Source organism: Leishmania infantum, chromosome 5, assembly GCF_000002875.2.
Source record: "Leishmania infantum JPCM5 genome chromosome 5".
NCBI lineage: Eukaryota > Euglenozoa > Kinetoplastea > Trypanosomatida > Trypanosomatidae > Leishmania > Leishmania infantum.
In genome coordinates, this window is record NC_009390.2 from 57561 (window position 1) to 81316 (window position 23756).

At 63.5% G+C, this 23756-nt stretch overlaps 6 protein-coding genes across 6 annotated transcripts; all 6 read left to right on the forward strand.

Moving 5' to 3' along the window:
* Positions 1-121: 121 nt before the first annotated feature.
* LINJ_05_0190 (conserved hypothetical protein) lies at positions 122-1207 on the forward strand (the record flags this gene model as incomplete). Its single annotated transcript, XM_001462937.1, has 1 exon — positions 122-1207. The coding sequence occupies one exon, from the start codon at positions 122-124 to the stop codon at positions 1205-1207; it is 1086 nt and encodes a 361-aa protein (XP_001462974.1).
* Positions 1208-2090: 883 nt separating this feature from the next.
* Positions 2091-4451, forward strand: LINJ_05_0200 (conserved hypothetical protein; the record flags this gene model as incomplete). Its single annotated transcript, XM_001462938.2, has 1 exon — positions 2091-4451. One exon carries the CDS (start codon positions 2091-2093, stop codon positions 4449-4451), a length of 2361 nt encoding a protein of 786 aa, XP_001462975.2.
* A 757-nt stretch (positions 4452-5208) lies between these two features.
* Positions 5209-9696, forward strand: LINJ_05_0210 (conserved hypothetical protein; the record flags this gene model as incomplete). The annotated part of the gene is made up of 1 exon (XM_001462939.1): positions 5209-9696. One exon carries the CDS (start codon positions 5209-5211, stop codon positions 9694-9696), a length of 4488 nt encoding a protein of 1495 aa, XP_001462976.1.
* A 1577-nt stretch (positions 9697-11273) lies between these two features.
* Positions 11274-13289, forward strand: LINJ_05_0220 (dual specificity phosphatase-like protein; the record flags this gene model as incomplete). The annotated part of the gene is made up of 1 exon (XM_001462958.2): positions 11274-13289. The coding sequence occupies one exon, from the start codon at positions 11274-11276 to the stop codon at positions 13287-13289; it is 2016 nt and encodes a 671-aa protein (XP_001462995.2).
* Positions 13290-17909: 4620 nt separating this feature from the next.
* On the forward strand, positions 17910-19811 carry LINJ_05_0230 (putative hydrogenase; the record flags this gene model as incomplete). Its single annotated transcript, XM_001462959.1, has 1 exon — positions 17910-19811. The coding sequence occupies one exon, from the start codon at positions 17910-17912 to the stop codon at positions 19809-19811; it is 1902 nt and encodes a 633-aa protein (XP_001462996.1).
* Positions 19812-21190: 1379 nt separating this feature from the next.
* LINJ_05_0240 (putative viscerotropic leishmaniasis antigen) lies at positions 21191-23755 on the forward strand (the record flags this gene model as incomplete). The annotated part of the gene is given in 3 exon segments (XM_001462960.1): positions 21191-22414; positions 22416-23519; positions 23522-23755. Coding segments are annotated over 3 exon segments (2562 nt in total), but the record flags the coding sequence as incomplete, so codon positions are not given.
* Between the last annotated feature and the right edge of the window lies 1 nt (position 23756).

Sequence of the window (23756 nt, forward strand, 5' to 3'; positions counted from 1 at the left end):
AAACAGCCACACCTGCACGTACAGCATACACAGGCACAGAGTCCCTCTTGCCTCACGCCTCCCATCTTCTGCTCGCCCGTTGTTCACGGTTTCGAAGAGAGAAGCTGTCGACGCAGCAGCAATGGAGGCCGGCGGGGATGATCTCTTCGTCATCAATGACGTCGAGGCGGATCAGATGGAGGAGGTGCGGGATGCACGGCCGGTAGAGCAGGCGCAGGAGACGGAGGCCGAGGCCATGGAGAGCGTCAAGGGTCTCGTGCCCCTGTGCGCGCAGCACGCGCAGGGCCCGCAGCTCAGCAGTGCCACGTTCGGGTACGACATCGCGCTGATGGCGAAGCGGCCGTGGGCCGAGCCCGGCGCGAAGCTGAGCGATTACTTCAACTACGGTTTCAACGAACAGAGCTGGCGCGTGTACTGTGCTATGCAGGAGAAGGGCGAAGAGTCACTGCTGGCCAACGCCACAGCAATGTTGCAGAAGTTGGAGCTGGCGGCTCGCCCTGGCGCTGGTGCGGCGGCGGAGGCGGGAGCTGGTGGCCATGCCGCGCCTGACGAGCCGCCCATGTTGATGTTTGGCGGCATTATGGACGGCTATAGTGACGGTGGACCTTACGTTGGCGGTCATGGTATGTACGGCGGCCAGGAGGGCCCGGGACGAGGTGGCGGCTACGGGCGGCCCTACCAGCCTCGCGAGTTCCACCAGCACGGCGGCGGCGGCTTCGAGCGGCTTCACAACGCCAACTACAAGACGCGGCTGTGCAAAAGCTTTGCCGAAGGGCACTGCAACCGCGGCGATCAGTGCAATTTCGCCCACGGAGTCGGTGAGCTGCGGCAGCCTGGCGGAGGAGAGCCCATACCGCCGCCGCCGCCGCAGCAGCATATGCCTCAGCAACTCCCGCCAGCGGGACTGGCTGGCGGTGGCTCCGCACCACCTCCGATGGCACAAATCTACGGAGACCACCGGCCAGGCTTCAATAGCTACTACACGCCTCCGCCCCCGCAGGTGATGTCAGGTGGCGCACCGCCGCAGGCCCCGGAGCGTTTGAACTACCTCATGCCACCTTTCCAGGGGGGTGCCGGCATGCCACCCATGATGGAGGGGCCCGCCATGCCCATGCAAGACAGCGGCGACGGCGCTGGCAGCGGGTTCCGGCAGCCACCGAAGCGGCCGCGTCAGGACGGCGACGGCGTCTACGAGCCGCAGTATTGAGGAGTCCAAGAGAGGTGCCCAGGTCATGCGCGAGCGCGTTCTCTCGGTGCGAAGGGGCGCTTACGCGCCTTATAGCGTTGTGCGGAGGTGACGAAAGGCTGTGCGAGATGTGTTCGGGCACTCCCCAGCCGTGGCGGGTAGTGAGTAGACGGCTGCCAGTGAGTATGCGTGTGTGTGTGTGTGTGCGGTGCGTTACTCTCTGCGTGTAGGCGTACGCAAGGGCGGGAGCGGAGCGTGGCGGAGCGGCGCGCGCGCACCGCTCACTCCCAACACGAAGAGCAAAATGGCTGAACGAAGAAGGCGAGAGAGAGGGAAAGGGAGACGAAGCACGGTGTGCAGCAGGCGAGCCATCTCAGCGTCCCCTGCGCAGCACCAGCAGCGATTTTGCCAGTAACTTCTCCTCTGTGTGTGTGTGTCGGATCAGCTCTCAGCTTGAGGGGTGTGCTGGCAAGGCGTGTGTGTGTGCGCAATACTCCCTCAGCAAAGGCCCCCTCTCGTGTCTTCCGTGAGGCTCGATTATGACGGAGGTGACGCGTCAGTGACTGCAGTTGCATATCGTGTGCGGCCGCCTCTGTCTCGGGCCACAGGTAGCCCTAACCACTGGTGGCAAAACCACCACCCCACCCCCACCCCCGCCACCCTTCCTCCGCTGTATGTCACCCACGAGGACATGGGCCCACACACACACGCGCGCGCGTGTACAGGTATCCGTCCACTCTTGTGTCCGCGCTCCCCTCCCTCTCTCATTCCTTCTCCCCGCTGTCGCCTTTTTCCTTTCGAGATTGCGGCTACAGTGCTGTATGCCGCCGCCGCCGCCGCCGCCTCCCTGCACTCGGTTGGCAACGCGACACAGATCGCATCAACGCACTGCATACAAACAGCGATGAGTTCGTCCCTCGGCAAGGCCCTCCAACGCTCGAAGCGCGCGACGGAGCGGCAGGGGCGGCGCAACTACCGCGACGCCTTGGAGAATGAGCGCAACGCCGCCCTGGAGGCGGAGCTGCACCAGCAGGAGATCGGCCGCTCCAAGACACAGCTCAAGTCCATCTGGGAGACGAACGACCTGGAGAACTTTTTATCCATCGCTGATGCGCGCGAGGAGGGCTACTTTGCTGAGCGCGACGTGCGCGTCGTCATTGGCGGCCGCGTGCACGTCGTGCAGCACGACAAGGTCGTCCCGCAGCAGATGCCGACAGACGAGGCTCACGTGGACTGGCTGAAGCTAAGCGAGTTGCTGACGATTCCGAAGCGACCGGAGTGGGACTGCAAAATGTCCGCCGACGAGTTGCAGGCGGCGGAGAAGAAGGCCTTTGCCGACTGGCGCCGCTCCCTTGCGCAGATGGAGGAGGAGCACAAGGTGCTGTTGACGCCGTACGAGCGCAACCTCGAGGTGTGGCGGCAGCTGTGGCGCGTCGCGGAGCGTGCCGACGTCGTCTCGGTCATCCTAGACGCGCGCAATCCGCTCATGTTCCGCAGCTTCGACTTTGAAAAGTACGTACGGAGCACCAAAAACAGCAAAGGAGAGCCGAAGAAGGTGGTGCTGCTGCTCAACAAGTCGGACCTACTGACCGAGGCGCAGCGGCGGGCCTGGGCAGCCTACTTTCAGCAGCGCGGTGACGACTTCTTCTTCTTCTCTGCCAAGCCACTGCAGCCTCTCACCGCCGACGGCGCCGCCGCTGCTGCCGCCTCCTCGCACGCCGTGACCAGCAACGACGACGAGGATGAGCTGGAGGAGGACGGCGATGTCCCGCTTGACTCGGACGACGTGCAGCTCACGGCGGCGCAGAAGGCGGCCCTGGACAAGGTGATGAGGCACAAAAAAGAGAAGACACGGCACCAGAAGAAGACGTTGCGGGCGCCGGTCGAGGTCAAGAATCCGTACGAGCTCTCCGCGATGCGCGAGGCCCTGAAGAGGCAGGCGCACGCGCCGAAGGTAAAGGAGGAGAGGCCGCTCACCGAGGAGGAACTGGCGCGTAACTCACGCACGGCGGCGGCGGCATCGGCCGCGAAACGCGAGCCGTGGACCGTGCTCGATCCGGTGCAGCTGCTGGACCAGTTCGCCCTTCTCCGCGAGGAAGCTGGGGTGACAGACATGAACACGCCGCTGATGGTCGGCCTTGTCGGCTACCCGAACGTGGGCAAGTCATCCACCATCAACGCCATCCTCGGCTGCAAGAAAGTTGTGGTGAGTGCCACACCGGGCAAGACGAAGCACTTCCAGACGCTCATGATTCCCAACGAGCGCCGCGTGGCGCTATGCGACTGCCCTGGGCTCGTCTTCCCCTCGTTTGCAACGACGAAGGCGCAGATGGTATGTGACGGCATCCTCCCCGTTGACACGGCCACCGACACGCTGGAGGCGACGGCCACCATCTGCCGCCGCCTGCCTCGCCCGGTGTTGGAGGGGGAGCTCAATATATCACTACTGGCGGAGGACGACATAGACGAGAGCGACTCCCTCGCCGAGCGGCTGCTGCATGCGCTAGCACGCCGACGCGGCTACATGGCGTCGCACGACCGTCCCAACAAGGCACGTGCGGGCAAGGAGCTGCTGAAGCTGTACGTGGACGGGTATTTTGTGTACGTCGAGCCACCGCCTACCTACCGCCCCGACGCGGCGGCGCTGTCGCTGGACAGGTACACGGAACAGCATGCCTCCGCCTCACCTGCGGCTGCGTCGTCTGCCCGCGGCGGCGGGGCGGCAGCAGAGGAGGGTGATGAAGACTGGGAAGACGACGACGACGCGTCCGGGCACGAGCTGAACAGCGAGGAGGAAGATGCGTGGGCCGATCTCGACTCCGCCAACGATGACCGAGCGTTGAGTGAGCCGGGGAACGGCGACAGCTACTCCGTCGAGATGGACCTCGAGGACGCGGCGCCGCCCATGTTCTATGCCCGGCCGCATGCGCTGCGCAGCACCTTCACCCGCTATGAGCTCTTCAACATGGAGGCGAACGAGGCCCGCATAAGCGTGCTGAAGAAGGCGGAGCGGCGCCGCAAGAAGCGCACGAACCACCAGCTCGAGCCCGACACGTACACATTTGTGAACCGCCAAGGTGAGGTGGAGCTGCGTATCGATGATGACGACGGCGTGCTGGAGCTGGTGACGCCGACCGGTGGGCCGGTGCGGCCAGCGACGAAGGCAAAGCCCAAGTCGAAGCGCCAGCAGCGCCGCGAGCTGAAGCAGATGGGCGTAGGTCCGTCGAACCGCTACGGGCAGCGTAAAGGCATCGTGGAGTACTGACCGCCGGTGCCTTTGCTCTGTCTCGCAGCAGGGGTCTTTCTTGGGTGTCTCTGGTGCAGTTGTGTGTGTGTGTGTGTGTGTGTGTGTGTGACACGGTTAACATGACCTCCCTCTGTCACCCCTGTGCGTGTGTGCGCGCACACACGGGTGCGCTACCTGTAAAAGGCGTTAAGGGGCTAAACCGAAAACGAAACTGATAGGAATGACAAGGAACGCGCCGCCCACGAGCGCATGCGTGTGCCGCGCATCCGCTTGATCTGAGAGAGCGACCGCCTTGGTCAGAACCAGTTAGAATGGAGGCGGGCTTGCACCATCGGCTGGGGCGATCAGCAGTGCAGAAGTAGCCGAAAGTGCGTCTGAGTGTGTGTATGTGTGTGTGTGTGTGCGGTTGGGTGTGTACTGCCTAGCGCCCCATCGTCAGCCACTCAATATCCCCCTCCCCCCTCACCACCACCACCTCTACCGCAGGTGCATCGATTCGTGTGTGCGCGCACTCCTACACACGTCGATATAGTTACATATACAAGCACTGCAGCGTTCCCCTCTTCAGCCTCACCCCTTTCCCCTCCTCAGTAGTCGTGGTAGTCGTGGCAGGAGCTGGTGGTGAGGAGAACAGCAGCGTCAGCGAGGCCGAGGCGGTGCGACGGTGGATGGAAACGAGGTGGGGGAGCACTGAAGAAGTACGAAGCCTTCACAACGCTGCATCGCTCCTGCAGCATACACGGCAGCTTGCTTTTCTTTCTTTTTGGCCTTAGGCATGTACTTGCGGAAGCCGCTTGTGCAGCGCGGTGTGCTGCGTTGCCACCCTCATCGATGCCATCGACGAGCGCCGGCTGTGACCACGTCAGCGCCGCTGTCGTCGTCAGGCAGCATCGATGGAGGAAGTGACTTTGCATGCTACGTCGAGGCGGAGTTCACGGATGCGCTCTTCGCGGCATCTTCGCCTACTGAGGCGGGCGCCAATTCAGTGGAGCAGCGAGTCAACTCCTCCTTTTATCTTGTGCCTGCAGCAGCAGCAGCAGCAGCACCGGCTGGTGCGCAGCGTCACCACCGACGGCGGCGCTCTCTCCACTGCGGGAGTGAGGTGTCGGGCCTGCCGCCCACTCACGCCATCTTGAACCACCTGAACAGCTCCCTGTGGCTGCAGGTGCTGGCTCGCCTGCATAGTCGCGGTGCACTTTGTGGCGAGGGTTGCGCCGGTGCACTTCGGTACTTGCCAACCTTCACGTACCGTCCGCTAATGCCGTGGCTGTGGAGCCCAGCGACCTTGTCGACGCCAGCGGAGGCTGCGCAGCCGAGCAGCACAAGCCACCGCAGCGAGGCCGGCCGAGGCAGCGACGCGGAGAACGTTTCGGGTGCGCGGGACAGCTCGGAATGGGAAGTAGATCTGGGGACGGAGGTGCACAGAAACGTGTGTCTGCCCGCGCTGGCGATGAGCTGCCGGCCTGCAGCTCCACCAGCACCGCCTGCTACGGCGCCGCTCACGGTTTACACGGTCACAGACATCAGCACCGCTGCGCCGTCGCAGTGGACTGTCATTGCGACCTCTGTAGTGAAGTCGACGCTCGCCAATGCACCGCCAGCGACTGTGAAGGATCTGCTGAAGGTGTGGCACGACCTCTTCTTTGCCCTCCGCTATCACGCGGTGTGGGTCAGTACCCCGGAGCAGCTGCGCGGCAGCGCTCACCCGCAGCTGATGCGCCTGTTCGAATGCTTCTACGCAGATGTCCGGCGTCATAGTCAAATTTCCAGCGCGAGTGAGGCTTGCGGCATGGCACAACTCCTATCCTCTGAAGAGCTGCCACTGCAGCAACGGCGTGCGAATGTCATTACCGAGGTGGTGGTGCGCACGCTGACGCCGCCCATCCTGCTTCGAAAGTTCCGCAGTCTGTATCGCCCGCACCGCCACTCCGCAATGCTCTTCGCCGAACTCTACGCCATGTGCGTTGAAGAAGAAGAGACGTTCGTCTGTCTCCGTCGCTTGCACGCACACAGCCCCGGTGACATGTCCGCGCAAGAGGCAGCGCAGCCCGCTGCACGCATGCGGCAGCGGCAGCAGCTCACGACGACAACCCTTTTAATGGATGTCGATCTCGCCGCCTCTTACGCGACACTGCCGGGGCGCCGCTACAGCGGCCTCAGCGACGCAGGCGAGCAATGGGCTGCTACGCTGCAGCACCTGCGGTTCCTGCTCCCTCGTGTGCATTTCCTCCAGGAGTGTCGGAGGGCTCAAAGGGCGCCACCCATGTCAAGCGGGAACGCTGCCGAAGAAGCGGTGTGGCAGCCGTGGCGGCAGGTCGCGTCTATCCTCATGAACGTGTGCGTATGGGTCAGCAACGACAATGCCGAGGCAGAGCGCTGCGTCGACGCGCTGCGGTGCACCGTCGAGGTGCTGCAAAGCATGAACGCCGAATCTTCCACGTCGGGCCGTGGCGGTGCGCACAGGCTGCTCGCCCCTCCGACATTCCAGGTCGTGGGCGCCTTCATCTCTTGCCTTGTCGCGGCAGCCCGGGACAGCATGCGGACCAAGGCAGCTCAGCTACAGTACGGCCCGACGGATGGCCTGTTGGGCGTGTACCTGCTCTCCGTGGCCGTCGCTGCCGTCATCCCAGCAAGCGGGCGCTCGCGCAAGTCAGCGGCTGATTGCCGGCAGACTGGTGACGGGGTACACATGCCGAGCACCGATGCGGATGAAGACGCCGCGGAGCTGCTGCATCGACTGCGTCTTCTCGTACACCCCTCGAAGTCGACGCCTGGCGAGGTGTGGGCTGCGCTGCGTCGCTCTCCGACTGCTGGCGAAGCTGCCCGCCATGGCCTTGTCACGGTCGGGCATCATCTCTTCAGCGAGTGCGTCATGCCACTGGTGAGCCAGCCAAAGGTCTTCTCGACCGCCCAGCGCCTATATGGTCGCTTGCGCGCTTGGGCCACAGAGGTAGGCCGACCGCTGGGCCTGCACGGCGAGCCTGTCTCCGCGCTGTGGAAGCTGCGGTGGCTGCAGCAGCACCTTACCACAGACGGCGACAGCGGCGAGGCCAGCGCTCTCCTAGGTCGGCTCACGTCGGGTCGCGTGCAAACGGGCAGCGACCGCGTTGCACCTCAAGACACAACAACGCTGCCGAGCCCTGTGTCGTGGCGCTGCGGGTGCGGCTTCGAGAACGAAAGCATCAGCACTGGTGCGCATCATGGCGATGCTGTAAGGGTAGCGTGCGTGGCTTGTGTGCTGCGCACTCTGACACCGCTGAGCTGGGAGTGCCCGTCCTGCCACGCCGTCGCCAACAGCGGTGTATGCGTGCCGTACTGCCTGCGCTGTGGAGAGACCCATCCTCTGGCGGATCAGCTTGGCATAGCCGTCAAGACACCCAGCGTGGCGGATGCCCACACGTGTGGCATGACGTTCTGCAAGGAGCATCCACACCTGGGAACAGTGACGTTGCTGCAGCCGAGAGGTCTGCCCAAGAGCTCGTTGGTCTACACGCCGACGCCACCTTCATTGCTGAATGCGCCGGAGGCCACCGAAGGCGTGGCACGCTGCTGCTGGGACTGCGGGCATGCGTGTGGCGGTGCGCCCGTTGACGTTGGCGACGTGCACGTGGCGACTCTTTCTCCTCGATACGCGGCGCCGTCTTGGCACGGTGAAGATGACGCTGCGCTGAATGGCCTCTCTGAGGATGGAAACTCACTCAAGGTGGGTGGCACGGGAGTCGTTGTCTACGTGTGCTCTGACTGCCATGCCATCTCCGCAGGCCCGCACAGCGCCGCGCTCCCCAAGATACCAGACGGGGCACCAGCGACAGGGTCCAGCACGGCTTCCTGCAGCAGCTGTGGCACCACGGAGCCTGGCTACTACACTGCCGCCTTCACCTGGACGTGTGGCTGCGGTGCCTGCAATTCTGCACTGCACGCGTACTGCCATGCATGCTCACGGGCTGCACAGCAGCCCACTGTAACGTGCACGCACTGCAGCCATGCGCAGTCCGTGAGGGGAGCCGCGCCGTGGGCCGGAAGCAGGGGTGCATGCGAGCGATGTCACCACCCACACCCTCGCGTCCTCGCTGCCGTCAATCAGCACCGCCTCGTCCGCTGCCCTGCGTGTCAAGGCCGTGTGCCGTCCACCAGCGTACAGTGCCCGCACTGCGCGTGCACCGCCGTGGCGGCGGTGGCCGCGCTGCTTCCAACGGAGGCGGATCAGCCTTGGCTCTGTCACCACTGTGGCACAACGCACGCGGTCCGCGACCGAACGGACGGCCAGCTACGCACTCCGGTGCACCTGACGGATCCCTCATCCGTGCATACGCTCCTGCCACTCCTCACACGTGCTGAGGACGGCTACTGCACGACGTGCGGTACGTGTCGTCTACCACCGACCTCGTGGGAGCGCGGACGCCTATGGGGGTGCAGTAAGTGCGGAGAGCCGTTCAACAGCGAGCTGGCGTGTCGGCGATGCGCTGCTCTCGCCCCTGGCGTCCCTGCCGGTCAGGTGTACGTGTGGCGCTGCGCAACGTGCGGCGCGTATCACCCCAGCTGGGAGGTGCAGTGCCGCGCTGTCGGCTGCGGGGGTCGAGGAGGCGCAGAAGATGTGGGCGCACGGTTCTGCTACTCACCGTGGGCGTGTGCCGAGTGCGGCGAGGTGACGCTGTCCTCGCACGCCATCACCTGCGCCACCTGCGGCGCGGAGACCCCGAAGCCGCTGCGTGCCACCCCGTGCACCTACGGTGACGCCTGCGGGACGACGGCGGCCGCAACGGCAGGTGCGCACGCGAAACGGCACCGTGGGAGAGTGGAGGCAAATCGCAGCGCACGCGCACAAGAATGCACGATGCCGAAAGCCCTCACAGGCGCCAAAGAAGACGTGCGGGTGCCGTCTGCCGGCACCTGTAGCGCTCTTTCCCCGTCACTCTCGCACACGCCATTGGCGTTGTCTCCAGCCCATGCGGCGACGGCCCCAGACTCGCGTCTAGCAGAGGTGGAGACGTTCCTGCTGCAGGCCGCTGCACACCCATCTCTGCCGTTGCTTACTGAACCGCTGGACGCGCCGCTGGTGAAAGCCGTGTCGTGTACGTCGCTATGGCCGCACAAGAGCGGCGATGCCTCCGCACCAGCGAATGAACCAGCAGGCGATTCAGAGAAATCGCTTACGGATCCGACACACCGCGACGGCGTTCGTGCCGGTGGTGCCGCAGGTACGTCTGCGCTCGCCGTGGAGCCGTGGGAGGACGCGTACGCTGCGACCGTCATATCGTTCTAAGGCCGGTGCGGGAGCACGGCGACGCCGCGCTGTGAGAGAGACGAGGATGCCCCCATATATCGTCGGTGGCCTGTGCACACCGCCGCAAGCGGCGAGCGGAGTTGGCGCGAACGTGCTCGTGCGGCCGCTTCTTTGTTTTCTTGCGCTGCTCTCTGCCTGTTTGTCTCCGGCCAGGCTGGCACACGACTGCGTGTGGCCATGCTTGCTGTTAACCATGCACACCTGTCCAAGCAGCGTGCACGTGGACGCTGCTTGGACAGGGGCGCGTAAGAGTTTATGTAACGGCTCGTTACTTGGGTGTACAGTCCGCGTATTAAAACGGAGGCCGCATTGCCACCGACGCCGTCTCGCTCCAGTCTCTTCTCCCGGCACACACTCACACGCACCGCCCCCCCCCCAGCGGTCGGATCGACTGAGACGAACATGCCGGCTCGCTGAATGACCTCCCTGTCGAACCCTTCCTTCCTCCCTCTCCCACCTCTCACGCACACCCGCTGGCGAAGAAAAGAGTGTCGTCATCTATCTCTCTCTTTACACTCCTACACACACACAAACACACAGCTCCGCACCAGCTTCACAGTTCGCCTCCACCACCCCCATACGTGCATACGTGCGCATTTGCTTGTGCGCGTGTGTATGCGTCCCGTCCCTTCTCTCAGACTCTCTCACACCTCTCCCTCACTCCCTCGCACGCGCGCACGCGCAGCCCCCCTCCCCCTTGGCGTTGTGTGTACGTCTGTGCGTCCGCTGTCGTGTCCTCGGTGAGGCGCTTCGGTGGCGTGCAGCTCACTTTCCCGTTCTTCTTTGGTTTTATCACCACGGGGAGCACAGTGTGTGCGCCGGCGCACACACTGTGCCGTCCTACCCACCCTTCCATACCCTCTTGTAGTGCACGGACGGACCTGTAGAGATCGATGTCCTCGTCGTCCCCGGTGCAGAAGCCCGCCGCACGGCCGCCACCGCTCCACTCCCCGCACTCGCCTTACAACAAGAGCCTGACCCCCGCATTCGGGGGCAGGTTTGATAACTACGACGACGCTTCTGCGCGTCGCTCGCAACCACCGCAGCCACAGTCGTCTCAGCCGCAAACTCCACAGCAGCAGCAGTTAAGCACTCTTGATGGTGACCGGCCGGATGCAGATGGTTCAGGAGGAGGGCAGTGGAGCCAGAACACCTCGCGGCCGTCGACGCCGTGCAACGAGAGCCCATCCAGCCCTAAGGCGAAGCCGAATGCGGGCTCTGCAGGACTGGCTACTCCGCCCTCAGGCGTCGCGAAGGACGCCCGCCTAGCCTGCCGGCAGTATCTCGAAGAGGCCTACACGCCGACATCTGCGTCGGAGGCAGGCGGCGAAAGCGGGCGACCGCAGAAGAAAGAGCTGCGCCTGGAGGACTGCACCGCCAACTTCTCCAACTACCGCACCGTCTTCTCTCCTGCGTACGCGCTGTCCACGGCGACGTCGGTGAGCCTCGACACGGGGTGCACGGATGGGCGTGACTTCAGCATCTTCTCCTTCGGCAGCAGCGTGCGTGATAACTTCGACGCACTGGCCGCTTCGAGCTGTCGCCACGGGCTGCAGATGGCGCCGAGCAGCACAGCGATCCCCGAAACCGCTGCGGCGCCGGGGGCCCCGCGCAGTGTTGGCGTGCCGGCGTCGCCGTCACGGGGCTCCCGCATGTCAAAGTGCAAGCGGTGCCTGCAGAACCTAAACGGCCCGGCGTTTGACCTGAAAGCCGTCCAGGAGGCGCAGCACACTTTTCTCGAGGAGGAGTCGGTGTGCAACGCCGCCCAAGTCTACCCCATGAGCGACATCACCTCGCTCCTGGCGGTCGGCTCGTGGAAGGACGCCTCTAATCCGGAACTGCTCAAGGCGCACAACATTCGCTACGTCCTCAACGTTGCGAAGGAGCTGATCCCGACGGAGGAGGCGAAGATGATTGCGCAGAACAACGATATTGTGTCAGAGTGGATCCCGATGAGCGACTCGCACACACAGGATGTCTCTGAACACCTGATCAAGGCATTTCGCTTCATCGAGCGCGCGCGCAGTGAGCACTCTCGTGTGCTGGTACACTGCCGCCGTGGTATCTCCCGCAGCGCCGCCATTATCGTGGCCTACCTCATGGCGTCCGAGCACCGCAGCTACGAAGACGCCCTGAAGTTTGTGACGGAGCGGCGGAGCTGCGTTTCGCTGAATTTGGCGTTCCAGGAGCGTCTGTCCGAGTTTGTGCCCAGCAGCGAGTTCTTCCACGGCCCCCCGACACAGCAGCAGCAGCAGCAGCAGCAGCAGCCTGGTGCTGCCTCTCCGCTCTCCGCATCCTCTTCCAACTCCCTGCTGCCCACGCTTGCTGGCGTCGCACCGCGTACGGACAGCGCCCACGCCAACCACTCTAGTCAGCCGCAGCCCCTGCAGGGGTCAGACCACCCTCTGCTGCTTCCGCCTGAGTGCCGTAGCGTGACGAGCAGCACCGGCAGCAGCCACGGAAGCAGCCGCGCCAGCAGCGGCGTGCGCGTCGCGCCGTCGCAGAGCCTCGGGCTGCAAAAGGCGGACAAGCAGGCGAGCGTGTTGTGCTCAGCGACCTCCACTGCAGCGCCGGCATCGACAAGAGCCACCTCTGGCAAGTCGGGCAAGTCGACGTCGCTCGAGAAGGCGTTCAGATCGCATGCGCTACCGAAGCAGCAGCAGAGCCGCCGCGGCAGCGCCGCACCGCAAGCGCTTGCTCTTACCGGCACCACAACTCGATTGTCGGCTCGCTCGGTCGCTGCAGCTGTCACGCCGGGCATTCAGAGCGCCGAGGACGAGGTGACAGCGACGCCTGCGCCGGAGAGCGTCGGCAGCCGCGACGATGGCGATGACGAAATAGAGGAGCCCTGTTCACCGATGGGCATTCACGGCCGCCGTGCCCTTGCGCGGCTCAGCTGTGCGCAAGCAAGCAGCAGCTCGGCATCTGCCGGGCCGCGGAAGCACCTGCCGCGTACTTATTCAGCGGAAGAGGAGTTGCTCACCACTACCATGGCAATGACAGCCACCGTCACGACTACGCTCATGCACGCCAACAAGTGTGGTCCCGATGGGATGCCCGCGGCAGCGAACGAAGAAGTCGGCGACGGCGAGGTGCGATGCAGCAGTAGCAGCGCCAACACGAGTGAAAGCCACTTACATCTCCACCACAGCCCTCGCGCGCCAGCGCAGCGCGGCAGCGCCTTCGACGTCTCGGACGACGAGGCCGACGACAACGGCTCCATCGCCGGCACCGGCACCCCGCTGTCTTTGCAGAAGAAGAGTCAGCGGAACCCGCGCGTCCGCAAGGCACTTTCCGCCAACTCGACCGGCGCACCGGCGTCGGAGAACGAGGGCAACAGCAGCGAGGGCAGGCAGGACCTCGCGGCAGGCGAGCGCAACCGCAGCCCCACCGCTACCGGGGGTGGCGATATGACGGGTACGGCAGTCGCCATGGACGGACTTCCATCCACGCGTTACGGCACTCAGAGCGCATTCAACGAAGAAGGAGTGGCACCACAGTCACCGACGGCGGTGCACCCATCCTCTGTCGTGGCCGGGGCCACATCCCGTGCGTCAAGTCTTAGCGGCTGAAGGCATGTGGTGATGGTGAACAGCGCCAACGCAAACGTGGGCACAAGGACGGCGACGACACCGTCAGACGGCTGCTTGAGGGAGCGTCAAGGCGGATGACGAGTCGCGCTCGCTCCTTTCCGTAGAGCTTCACGGCGGAGTCGGGAAGGGGGAAGGACGAAGAGGAGACATGGACGAGTGCGCGACCCATGAAGAGCGGCGGTGTTGACACCGATGTTGTGATTGTGCGGAAGGCCTCTCTCGTCGAGGTTCTTCATGGATGTCGGCCTTTCAGCTCTGCCGCTTCTCTTTCTCCCCCTTCCTTGTGCTGGTGTGTGCACGTGTCGTCACCAAGTGCGCACAGCGTCTCTTATCATTCCTCCAAGCCCCTCCAACCCTCCCCCCTTGCCATACCCCCCCTCCCNTCNTCTGGCCTTCAGACATGTCAGCTCTGCTGCCCCCCCCCTACTCAGACACGCGTCCACCCACGCCTCACGGGAAGCCCTTGCTTATTTCTTTCTCTGCCGCATGGGGGCCACGCTTGTGGTATCACGAGCGTGGGTGTCGGTGGGCTGGATTTGTGTTCTCCCCCACCACACCTCCCCCATCCTCCCTACTGCTAACAGCCCCATCACGTTTTGGTTTTCCCTTGCTGCCGCCCTCTTTCCGTTGCGTGCTTGCTTGTCGGAGGCGGAGGAGGAGGGTTGAGGAAGCGCGCAGGCGCACAGGCAATGAAAAGCGGCCTTCTTGCTTGCCAATGCGCTCCTTTGCACGTGTGTGCTCATGGTCCTTCTCACCTGTTTTGTAGTTCTGCCCGCCACCCGCCATCCCCTCTGCCACGCTCAGCTGCTCCCGATCTCGCTCTCTCTATCCATTGCTATCCGTCTACGTCGCTGCTACCGTTCTTGCTGTTGCTTGGTGGTAGTGAAGGGCACATCATCGTTGCCACGGGCTGGACAGCGTGGTGGTACATTGACGTGTGTCGTAATGGTCAAGTCCCACGGGCATGCCGCCGAAGGAGTGGACGCTGCATGGCGGCCTCTTCTTTCTGCTGCTTGTTCCTGTGTGTTGCAGGGGTGGAGGGAAGTGGAAACTTCATGCGGGAAAATAACACGCCGAGAGAGATGGTGATGTGTGCGGTTGTGGTTAGCATTCATGCATTGCGCGTGTGCACTTGTCTAAGGGGCGGGAAGTTTCTGCTCCCTCTTTCCCTCTCTCTCGCTGCTGTTATGTTACTTGAGCTGCTTTACATGCCCACACCCCTTTTTTCATGCCCAGTGCGCGGAGGACTGCAGCACCGACCGCAGCGGTAACGGGTGGGGTGGCGAGGAGGGACGCCAAAGGAGGCCGTGGCAAGAGTGGGCGGGCGCTTCGTATGCGGGCCCGTGGACTAAACACACGGAGCATGCGCACCGGCATGCCCACGCACGCATCAGCAACGGCAGCATGGGAGAAAGGCAGACAACTCCTCATTGCCCTTTTCCCTACCCGACGTACGCTCTCTCGCACTCCGCCCCCGCCCCCGCCCTCCCCTTTCTTCCTCTGCTTCTCCACGGAAAGTCTGTCTGGGGCCCGTCGCGCCGCACGTACACGACGAAGGGATGAGGGAAGGGACAGGAGGTGTCCGTGAGACGCATGGCTGGAGTTCACGGTAGACACTTCACTCTAAGACGACCCGGATGTAGCCGTCGGTGCCGCAGAGGCCAGCGGCGTTGTGGTTGTCAGTGCGTCTCTTTGTTGCCTTGTTTGTGGTCAAATGAACGCGTCAACAACAGAAAACCCTTCCCATTATCCCCCCTCCTCCTCTTTCATGCCTCCCCTGCCCTGCGCCGTGTGCGGCCGTCACCACCTCACACTAGTGAAGGTGGTGCCGACCGCTTCGTAGCTCTCTCTCGCGCGCGCCTGGGCGCACCCATCATTTTCATTTTCTCCATCCGTGGTTTCGTTGCCCTCCCCCCTCCCCCTCCCGTTCTATCCTCCTCGCTGTGTTGCTTTCCTGTCGCTGCGTGTTTATGTGTGTGTGTGTGTGTGACGAGGGAGCCGATGGTGATGGCAGCCATGTGTGCTCCATCAGCCATGCAGCGTGCGTGTGTGTAGAGGCGACTGGGTGAGTGGGTGGGTGGGAAGTTGATGAGTAAGTCGATTCTTTTTCTTGTGTCAGCGTAACAGCAGCCGTTGTGGATCTTGTTGTTTTCGGCTGAGAGCAGAGGGAGCAGAGAACGAAGGGCGAGAAGGGTGTCGCAGGACGACTGCCACAGCTGCGGTTTCGCATACGCATGCAGACTGATGTTCGCTTCGCATCCAGTGCTCCTCCGGCTCTTTTTTTTTCGTTGTGGCTGTCATTCTCTCCCGCTCGCTCTTGTGTGTGTGTGTGTCCGTGTGAGGTATGGCGTATGCCTTGTTTACATGTTTTTGCTGTGTGGTGTTTCGATGCTCTCTCCGCACACGCACACCCACCCACTCACATCCACACACACACACACACACACACACACTCCCTCTCCCTTCTCTTCATGTTGAGTTCGCCGCCGCCGCCGCCGCTGCTGCTGCTGCTGCTGCTGCTTGGGATTTTGAGGGGCGGAGGTGCTCGTGGCTGCCTCGACATCTTTGCCTGATGTAGGGTATCTTGCTGTGCTTCTTATTGGCATCTTGCCTTCCGTGCGAAAGGTGGGCGGTGCTCTTAACTTGTGTACGTGCGCGTGTGCGCGCACGTATGTTTCTGTTTCTACCCCCAGACACACACACGCACACGCACAACACCCCTTTTCCTTGTTGGTGGCTGCACTGCGGCAGATGGTTGGATGCTGAGAAACAGAGGGGCGGGTCCCCATGTTCTCCCGCCGCCTCTCCTTCCCTCCATCCACTCCCCTGTTGCTGCTCCTTGTTCGACTCACGTTTAGGTGGGCCTCTTGTGCACTGTCCGACATCATCATTGCATTTTCTGTTGTGTTTTCTGTTTCTTATGGTTCACAAGCCCACACGAACACACACACACACACAAAACGCACGTACGCGTCGGCTCTTCTTCAGATTCGTAGTCACGCGCTCCTATGGGTTTGCCTACGCAGAATGGGGAAAGGGGAGCGATGCCGCTCTTGACAGCGTCCTCCTCTTCCTCCCTCTCTCTATCGTGCGTGCGTGCGTGTGTGTGTGTCGCCATGGCTGCCGACAGCTTGTGGGTCTCCTTTTTTTTTTTCGGGGTTCCCGCCCTTTTTCTCCTTGTGGTGGTGGTGAACTTCCGCTCTCGTTAAGTATCTGTCCTGCGAGCGCGTGCAGGCGGGCGTGTCAGCGTGTGTGTGTGTGTGTGTGTGTGTGTGTGTGTGTGTCAGTGCCTCAAATTGTGGGCTATGCTTTGGGAGCGTTGTTTCGCATGCCATGCGGGCTCGCCGTCACCCTCTCCCTCGATGTGTGTAAAATGTGACACCCGTTATATTGATGTGCTCGGTTGTTGCGCAACGAAGCGCTTGCATGTGTGTGTGTGTGTCGGTGTGCGTGTGTGTCGGCGCTCATATCTCTTGTTGCTTTCTCATGTATGTCCTTCTTCTCTTCTTGCTTGCGTCATCTGCTGCGATGGTTGCCGCCCTCGTCGCGGTGGCACCCCATGCACTTGTGTGTGTGTGATGGATGTCTCTCGGAAGCCCTGAAGCGCTGTCGCATCCCTCGTTGCTCTTTTCTGGCGTGTGCGTGGCGCATTTTCTTTCGGAGCATCCTTGTCTTTGTCTCGCCTCGCCCACTGCTGCTTCCGTTGACCTGATGTGTGATGCAGCCACCATCACCGCCCCATTACGGACGTCATCCTCCTTTTCGAGGACTGCCCTCGTACTATTTTTACGCGATGCCATCTACCACCTTCACCCCCCCCTCCCGCCCCACCAAGCTCCCTGTCCTTCGTTTGCCGTTGTCGTCATCCCTATGGATCATAACCATCTCTCTCTCTCACTGTCTTCATATTTCATAGCTCGAATTCGCTTCGTCTTGCCTCGCGTCTGATCCCTCTCCTCCAATCCCCTTCCCCATTCCCCAACGCCAACGCCAACGGCCGCGAACGATACGAAGGACCGCGTATCGGCAACGTCAGCGACCAGGCAAACACGAAACAGCAGAGGCTCGCTGGGCCTGCCGAAACGAGATTTTCGAAGCAACCTTGCCCATGCCGTGCACCATGGCGTACACGTTTCTTTCGCGCTGCGTGTGCCGGTGCGCTTCTTCGGCGTTTCGGCCACGGCGGCCGCAATGCTCCCTGTAGTTTAGGTGTACGCAGAAGCGCACGAGCGTGAGATGCAGTCAGGTGTGCTGGTGGGTTGGAGCTGAGAGAGTAGTTGGGTCTCTGCGGCTCTGTATCGACCCTCTGTGCGTGCGAGTCCCGAGCGCCTGCCCCTCCGCTTCCCATGATGCTGCTGTTCTCCTCTTCGTCCTGCTCACGTTCTCTCCTCTTTCTCTGCTGTGCCTCGTCCTCCTGCTCAAACCTCACGCACGTGTGCATTCGTGTCTCTCTGCCTGCTTGGTGGTGGTGGTGGTGGGGGGGGTCTGAGCTTGCATGCACGAACAAGCTTACACTGCTCTCCCCCGCACCGCAGCGCCTCTGCCGCGTCCATGACCTCACACAATGCAACCTTCTCGTCGTCTCTCACGTTGGCGGGGATGGACTACATAGCTCCGTCATCGGCCTGCATCAAACCCACCCTGATTTCCAGCGGCGGCATCCATGCGGTCGGTCCCGCTGACCCAACGGCATCGGCAAGCGGTGTTGTTGGTATGAAGCGTGGTGGCAACGCACCGCCGCTGGGCCCCGGCATTGCTGCTGCCGCTCAGCACGCTGATGTTGTGAAGATCACCCTGCAAGACTGCCTGGCGTGCAGTGGGTGTGTAACGACAGCGGAAACGGTGCTCGTCAACGCGCAGAGCCGCCACGAGATTGTGTCTGCCCTGCTCACATCGCCCGCATCGACGTCGTCGTCAACGACAGGGACGGGGAGTGTCTCTCGTCCTCGGCTGGTGAGCATCAGCTCCCAGTCCTGCGCCTCCCTCGCCGCCCACCTTCACATGTCCATGGCTGCCGTGTACGAGCTGGTAGCTGGTTTTATGCGAGCAACGCTCACGACAGCCGGGCTGCAGGAGGCCGCGCGGAACGCCGAGATTGCTGCTGCTGAGTCGCCGCGCGATGCCATGAAGAACGAGGAAGTGAGCGGTGCATCGACGACAGCGACGACAGATGCCGCCGCGGCGGTCCTCTCCGAGTCGGAACCGCCAATCTATGTGGTAGACCTTGAGTGGGCCGAGCAACTGTCCGCAGAGCTGACGGCGCAGGAGTACGATCGGCGTCGTCGCGGCGGCGGCACCGCCGAGGTTGGGCCGCTGCCGTTGATCGTGTCATCATGTCCAGGCTGGGTGTGTTACTGCGAGAAGCAGGGCTCAGCGCTGCTGCCGCACCTCTGCCCTGTCATGTCCGCCCAGGGGATCGCCGGCAGCTACGCAAAACGTGCCGTTGCCGCGAACCTCTACCACGTGTCGATACAGCCCTGCTTTGACCGAAAGCTCGAGGCGGCGCGGGACTCGATGACCTCATCGACGACGGCGCCACCAGCCGACGGGGCGGACATGCCGGTCTTCTACACGGACTGCGTTCTCAGCACTGCGGAGTTGCTGGAGTGGATGAAGGAGGCGGACCCGACGCTTCCGTGGAGGGGACGCCTGGACACGAACGTCACCGCAGCCGCCGTCGCCTTGGTTGGCGGCAACTGTCCAGGCCACACGGCCCAGCAGCCCACGCAGTTGAACGAGGAAGAGGCGCCCACGTCAACATCGTCGCCGGCAGCCTCTGCTATCTTCGCGCCCGCCCACGATGCGGCGCGGTTCGCCGGCAGTGGCGGCTACCATCGATCGGTCATCGCGCACCGCCTGCGGGTGGAGGGGGCGGCAGCGCTGCCGTCCTCGTCGTCGCCCTCGCCGGACACGCCCGCTAGCATCGCGTACGAGGTGAAGCGCAACCGCAATCATCAACTCGCCACTTGCGCCGCCCTGCCGGAGGAGGTGTTCTGCATCGGCTACGGCTTTCAACAAATTCAGAACGTGGTGCGTGGCCTCAAGAAACGCATACCCGCCATGCGTGGCTACACCTTTATCGAGCTCATGGCGTGCCCAGACGGGTGCTTGAACGGTGGAGGGCAGGTGCGGCCGGCGCAGCAGCCCCACGCAGAGGTGCTGAACGCCGTCCTTGACGCCTACGCGAGGAGTATGGAGGGCAGTCGTGAGAAGGGCGGCCTTGGCGCAGCTACAGCTGCTGCCTCTTCGGGCTCGGCACTTGCCTGTACGTTTGCCAGCGCACAGCCCGTCAGCAGCGACGCGCAGGCTGAGGACGGAGAGGTCGCCATGAAGGCGCAGCGACGTCGCGTCGAGGCAGCATGGAAGCCCTTCGCCGATGCCACCATTGCTGTCACAGCCCCCTCACTAGGGGACGCGCTGTGGCGTTGTACATTTCGCGACCGCGAGAAAGAGTTCGCAGCGATGCTGAACGACGGCAACGTGCACAGCTTAAAGTGGTGAGGGACGGCGACAACCGAAAAGGCGTGGAGAAGGAGGGGGCGGCGGCGGCAATGGTGTTGTCCGTCTGTGGGGGAGGCAGGAAGACGAGGCGCTTCTCTGGCCACTCGACGCGTGCCTGAGCATCTGCTGAAGTGGTCCATCTTGGGTCAAAACGCAGCAATCCGTCCTCTTCTCTTGCACGCCTTCGATCTCACTCTGCCGCTTGTGTCACTCTCTCCACCTTATCCTTGTGTGCGCACACACACGCACACGCGTGTGCAAGGATAGGCACTCCATCTATGCGATTTTGGCGCACCACTGCAGCCCGCACGCAGAGAAGTAGGTATGGAGAGGGCGAAACATGCTCTCCTTTATTGATCAAGCGCAAGAGTGTGCACACGTACATCGATGTGTCTGCTCGACGCGATAACAAGTGATGGACTCGGTTGCGAAATTCAACACGCATGTGCGCGCAATTACGCGTGCGACTTACTCTTCCATACGACTCGATAACGGCTCCTTCTTCTCTCTGGGTGTCACTCTCGCTCGGGACCCCCCCACCACCACCACCACCGCCGCCCGCTACCTTCGTGAGCAGGGGTCTCGCATGCCCGCATCCACCGCTACGGCCAGCAGAGAGGAACACCGCATAGGTGCCGATGCAAGCTCACGGTGTTCTGCGGACACGTGCGTCAGTCACGATGGACACACCCACTGTAGCTCCCGTCTCCTCCTCTTGCGTTCGCTCCACCTTGTACACATTCGACCTCCGCCACCCCCGCCTCTCTCGCTCTCGTCCGGGCCGCACACGCAGCAGCATCAGCACCACCAACCCCACCGCCACCGGTGTTGCACACGAATAATATGTACACACCACGCACCCGAAGGCACACAGAGGTTTGTCGGTCCGGTCGTCTTTGTTGTACGCCCTTAGCGCTTTCGTCCCCGCGCTCGTTGTAGCTTTTCGTTGTATAGTGTGTGCCTGTGCCTGTGCCTGTGCCACTGTTGTTCGTGGTGGCAATCTTCACCTTTTTTTGGGGGGAGTCGGCGGACGCTTCTCTGCAGCTTGCTGCTTTTCCTTGTGTCGGGCTCGTCCGCGTCTGCATCCTCCGCTGACATTGTCGCGTCTCCTCGTTCTCCCTCGCTTGTGTCGCGGTAGTTTGCAAGCGCGCGCCCGTGTGTCTGCAGCTACGTGTGGCAGATGGCTTTTAGTTTGTGTGTGTGTGTGTTTGTGTGACCGAGGGCGTTGCAGTGTGCCCTGTGGCAGTTGGCGCTGCACAGGTTGGCTCTTGTGCCACTGGGCTCGTGCGCTCCTGTATTGTGGAGAACTGCACTTGAAGGTTAGCATCTCTTCTTCACCCTTTTCTAGACCTCCTCCGTTCTGCCCTCGATCGGCGTTGATGGCCCACACCTTGCGGACGCATCCGCAACACGGTCGCGGCGCGCTGCTCGCCGCCCCTGATGCTGTAACGAGGGTATCGATGCTACTGTTGTCCAGCGCGCTCTTTCTCTCATGCGTTGTGCCCGCGATGACCTCAACGACGTTCATGCGGATGGCGTACGCGGCCACGGCAGCCGAGCCGCCCCGCTGCCATGCTGACCGCAGCCGCTATACCGGCAGAACAACATCCAAGGGGTCTTGGGCCGGCCTGCACTTCCACCTTGTCTTCACGCTCGGTTTGTGCACGAGTGACCCTGACGACGGTGTGATGAGCGTGCAGCTGAATGACCGACACGTGAACTTCACCGGGCGCAGCGGCTCCGTCGCTATGCCGCACCTCGGCCTGGTCCGCTTCAACCTCTCCGCCTCCACCATTGGCCCTCAGTACTTCACCTCAGAGCTCTGCTACTCGGACGTGAACTGCACGAATTTGTGCACTGATGCGCTAATGGGCCACGTTCGAGCATGCAAGGTGGATCGTGCCATCATGCCCGTCATCATCGTCCTGTTTTGGATGGTAACCGCCGTTGCCTGCATCGGTTTCCTCGCGGCTCTGTACCTCCGCAAGCTCGCGGAGCAGCGGCAAAAGGCGCTTCACCAGTTGCCGGAGGTCTTTGGGACCTCACCGGCCGCCTCTCGGACCTGGCGACCGCAGCAGCGCGCACCAAGCACGCCTCGATCCTTGTCTTCATCCCACGCCGTCTTCGCAGACGACCATAAGGCTTCACACGGCGTCAGCCACGAAGCGGACCTCGAGCACGCTTTCGAAGCGCCTGCTGTGATCCCTATGCAGGGCAACGACGAGAGCCTGACACCGCAGCTCCGAAGCACCGCATCATCCGCCACCACCACATCCTGCGGCCTGCCTAAGAGGGAAGAAATTGAGATGGCGGCTCTGCGTGCCGTCGCTCCACCTTCTCGGCAGCACCCCTCGAAAAAACATCGCCACACTCACACTCACGACGACGAGGTGACCGGCACGACTACCATGAGCTTGAGGCAGGCACGACATTCCGGACCTGACCTCCCTGCTTCCACCGCAACCCTCGACACCATCATCCTCCACTACTCGACACACACACTTATGCTGCAACCTGATCGAAAAAACATAGCATACCAACTAAACTGCTCCGCACAACAGCAGCAGCCTAAAAAAAAACCGCGTCCAGGCCCTCGAGCACGCGGCGCGTCTCCGCGCTGAGCTGGAGGCTGCCGAGGAGGCGGCGCGCCTGGGGGCCGAGCACGAGGGCGAGCAGACCCGCGTCCAGGCCCTGGAGCACGCGGCGCGTCTCCGCGCTGAGCTGGAGGCTGCCGAGGAGGCGGCGCGGCTGGGGGCCGAGCACGAGGCCGAGCAGACCCGCGTCCAGGCCCTCGAGCACGCGGCGCGTCTCCGCGCTGAGCTGGAGGCTGCCGAGGAGGCGGCGCGCCTGGGGGCCGAGCACGAGGCCGAGCAGACCCGCGTCCAGGCCCTCGAGCACGCGGCGCGTCTCCGCGCTGAGCTGGAGGCTGCCGAGGAGGCGGCGCGCCTGGGGGCCGAGCACGAGGCCGAGCAGACCCGCGTCCAGGCCCTCGAGCACGCGGCGCGTCTCCGCGCTGAGCTGGAGGCTGCCGAGGAGGCGGCGCGCCTGGGGGCCGAGCACGAGGCCGAGCAGACCCGCGTCCAGGCCCTCGAGCACGCGGCGCGTCTCCGCGCTGAGCTGGAGGCTGCCGAGGAGGCGGCGCGGCTGGGGGCCGAGCACGAGGGCGAGCAGACCCGCGTCCAGGCCCTCGAGCACGCGGCGCGTCTCCGCGCTGAGCTGGAGGCTGCCGAGGAGGCGGCGCGGCTGGGGGCCGAGCACGAGGCCGAGCAGACCCGCGTCCAGGCCCTCGAGCACGCGGCGCGTCTCCGCGCTGAGCTGGAGGCTGCCGAGGAGGCGGCGCGGCTGGGGGCCGAGCACGAGGCCGAGCAGACCCGCGTCCAGGCCCTCGAGCACGCGGCGCGTCTCCGCGCTGAGCTGGAGGCTGCCGAGGAGGCGGCGCGGCTGGGGGCCGAGCACGAGGCCGAGCAGACCCGCGTCCAGGCCCTCGAGCACGCGGCGCGTCTCCGCGCTGAGCTGGAGGCTGCCGAGGAGGCGGCGCGCCTGGGGGCCGAGCACGAGGCCGAGCAGACCCGCGTCCAGGCCCTCGAGCACGCGGCGCGTCTCCGCACTGAGCTGGAGGCTGCCGAGGAGGCGGCGCGGCTGGGGGCCGAGCACGAGGTGCGAGCAGACCCGCGTCCAGGCCCTCGAGCACGCGGCGCGTCTCCGCGCTGAGCTGGAGGCTGCCGAGGAGGCGGCGCGGCTGGGGGCCGAGCACGAGGCCGAGCAGACCCGCGTCTCAGGCCCTCGAGCACGCGGCGCGTCTCCGCGCTGAGCTGGAGGCTGCCCAGGAGGCGGCGCGGCTGGGGGCCGAGCACGAAGCCGAGCAGACCCGCGTCCAGGCCCTCGAGCACGCGGCGCGTCTCCGCCCTGAGCTGGAGGCTGCCAAGGAGGCGGCCCGCCTGGGGG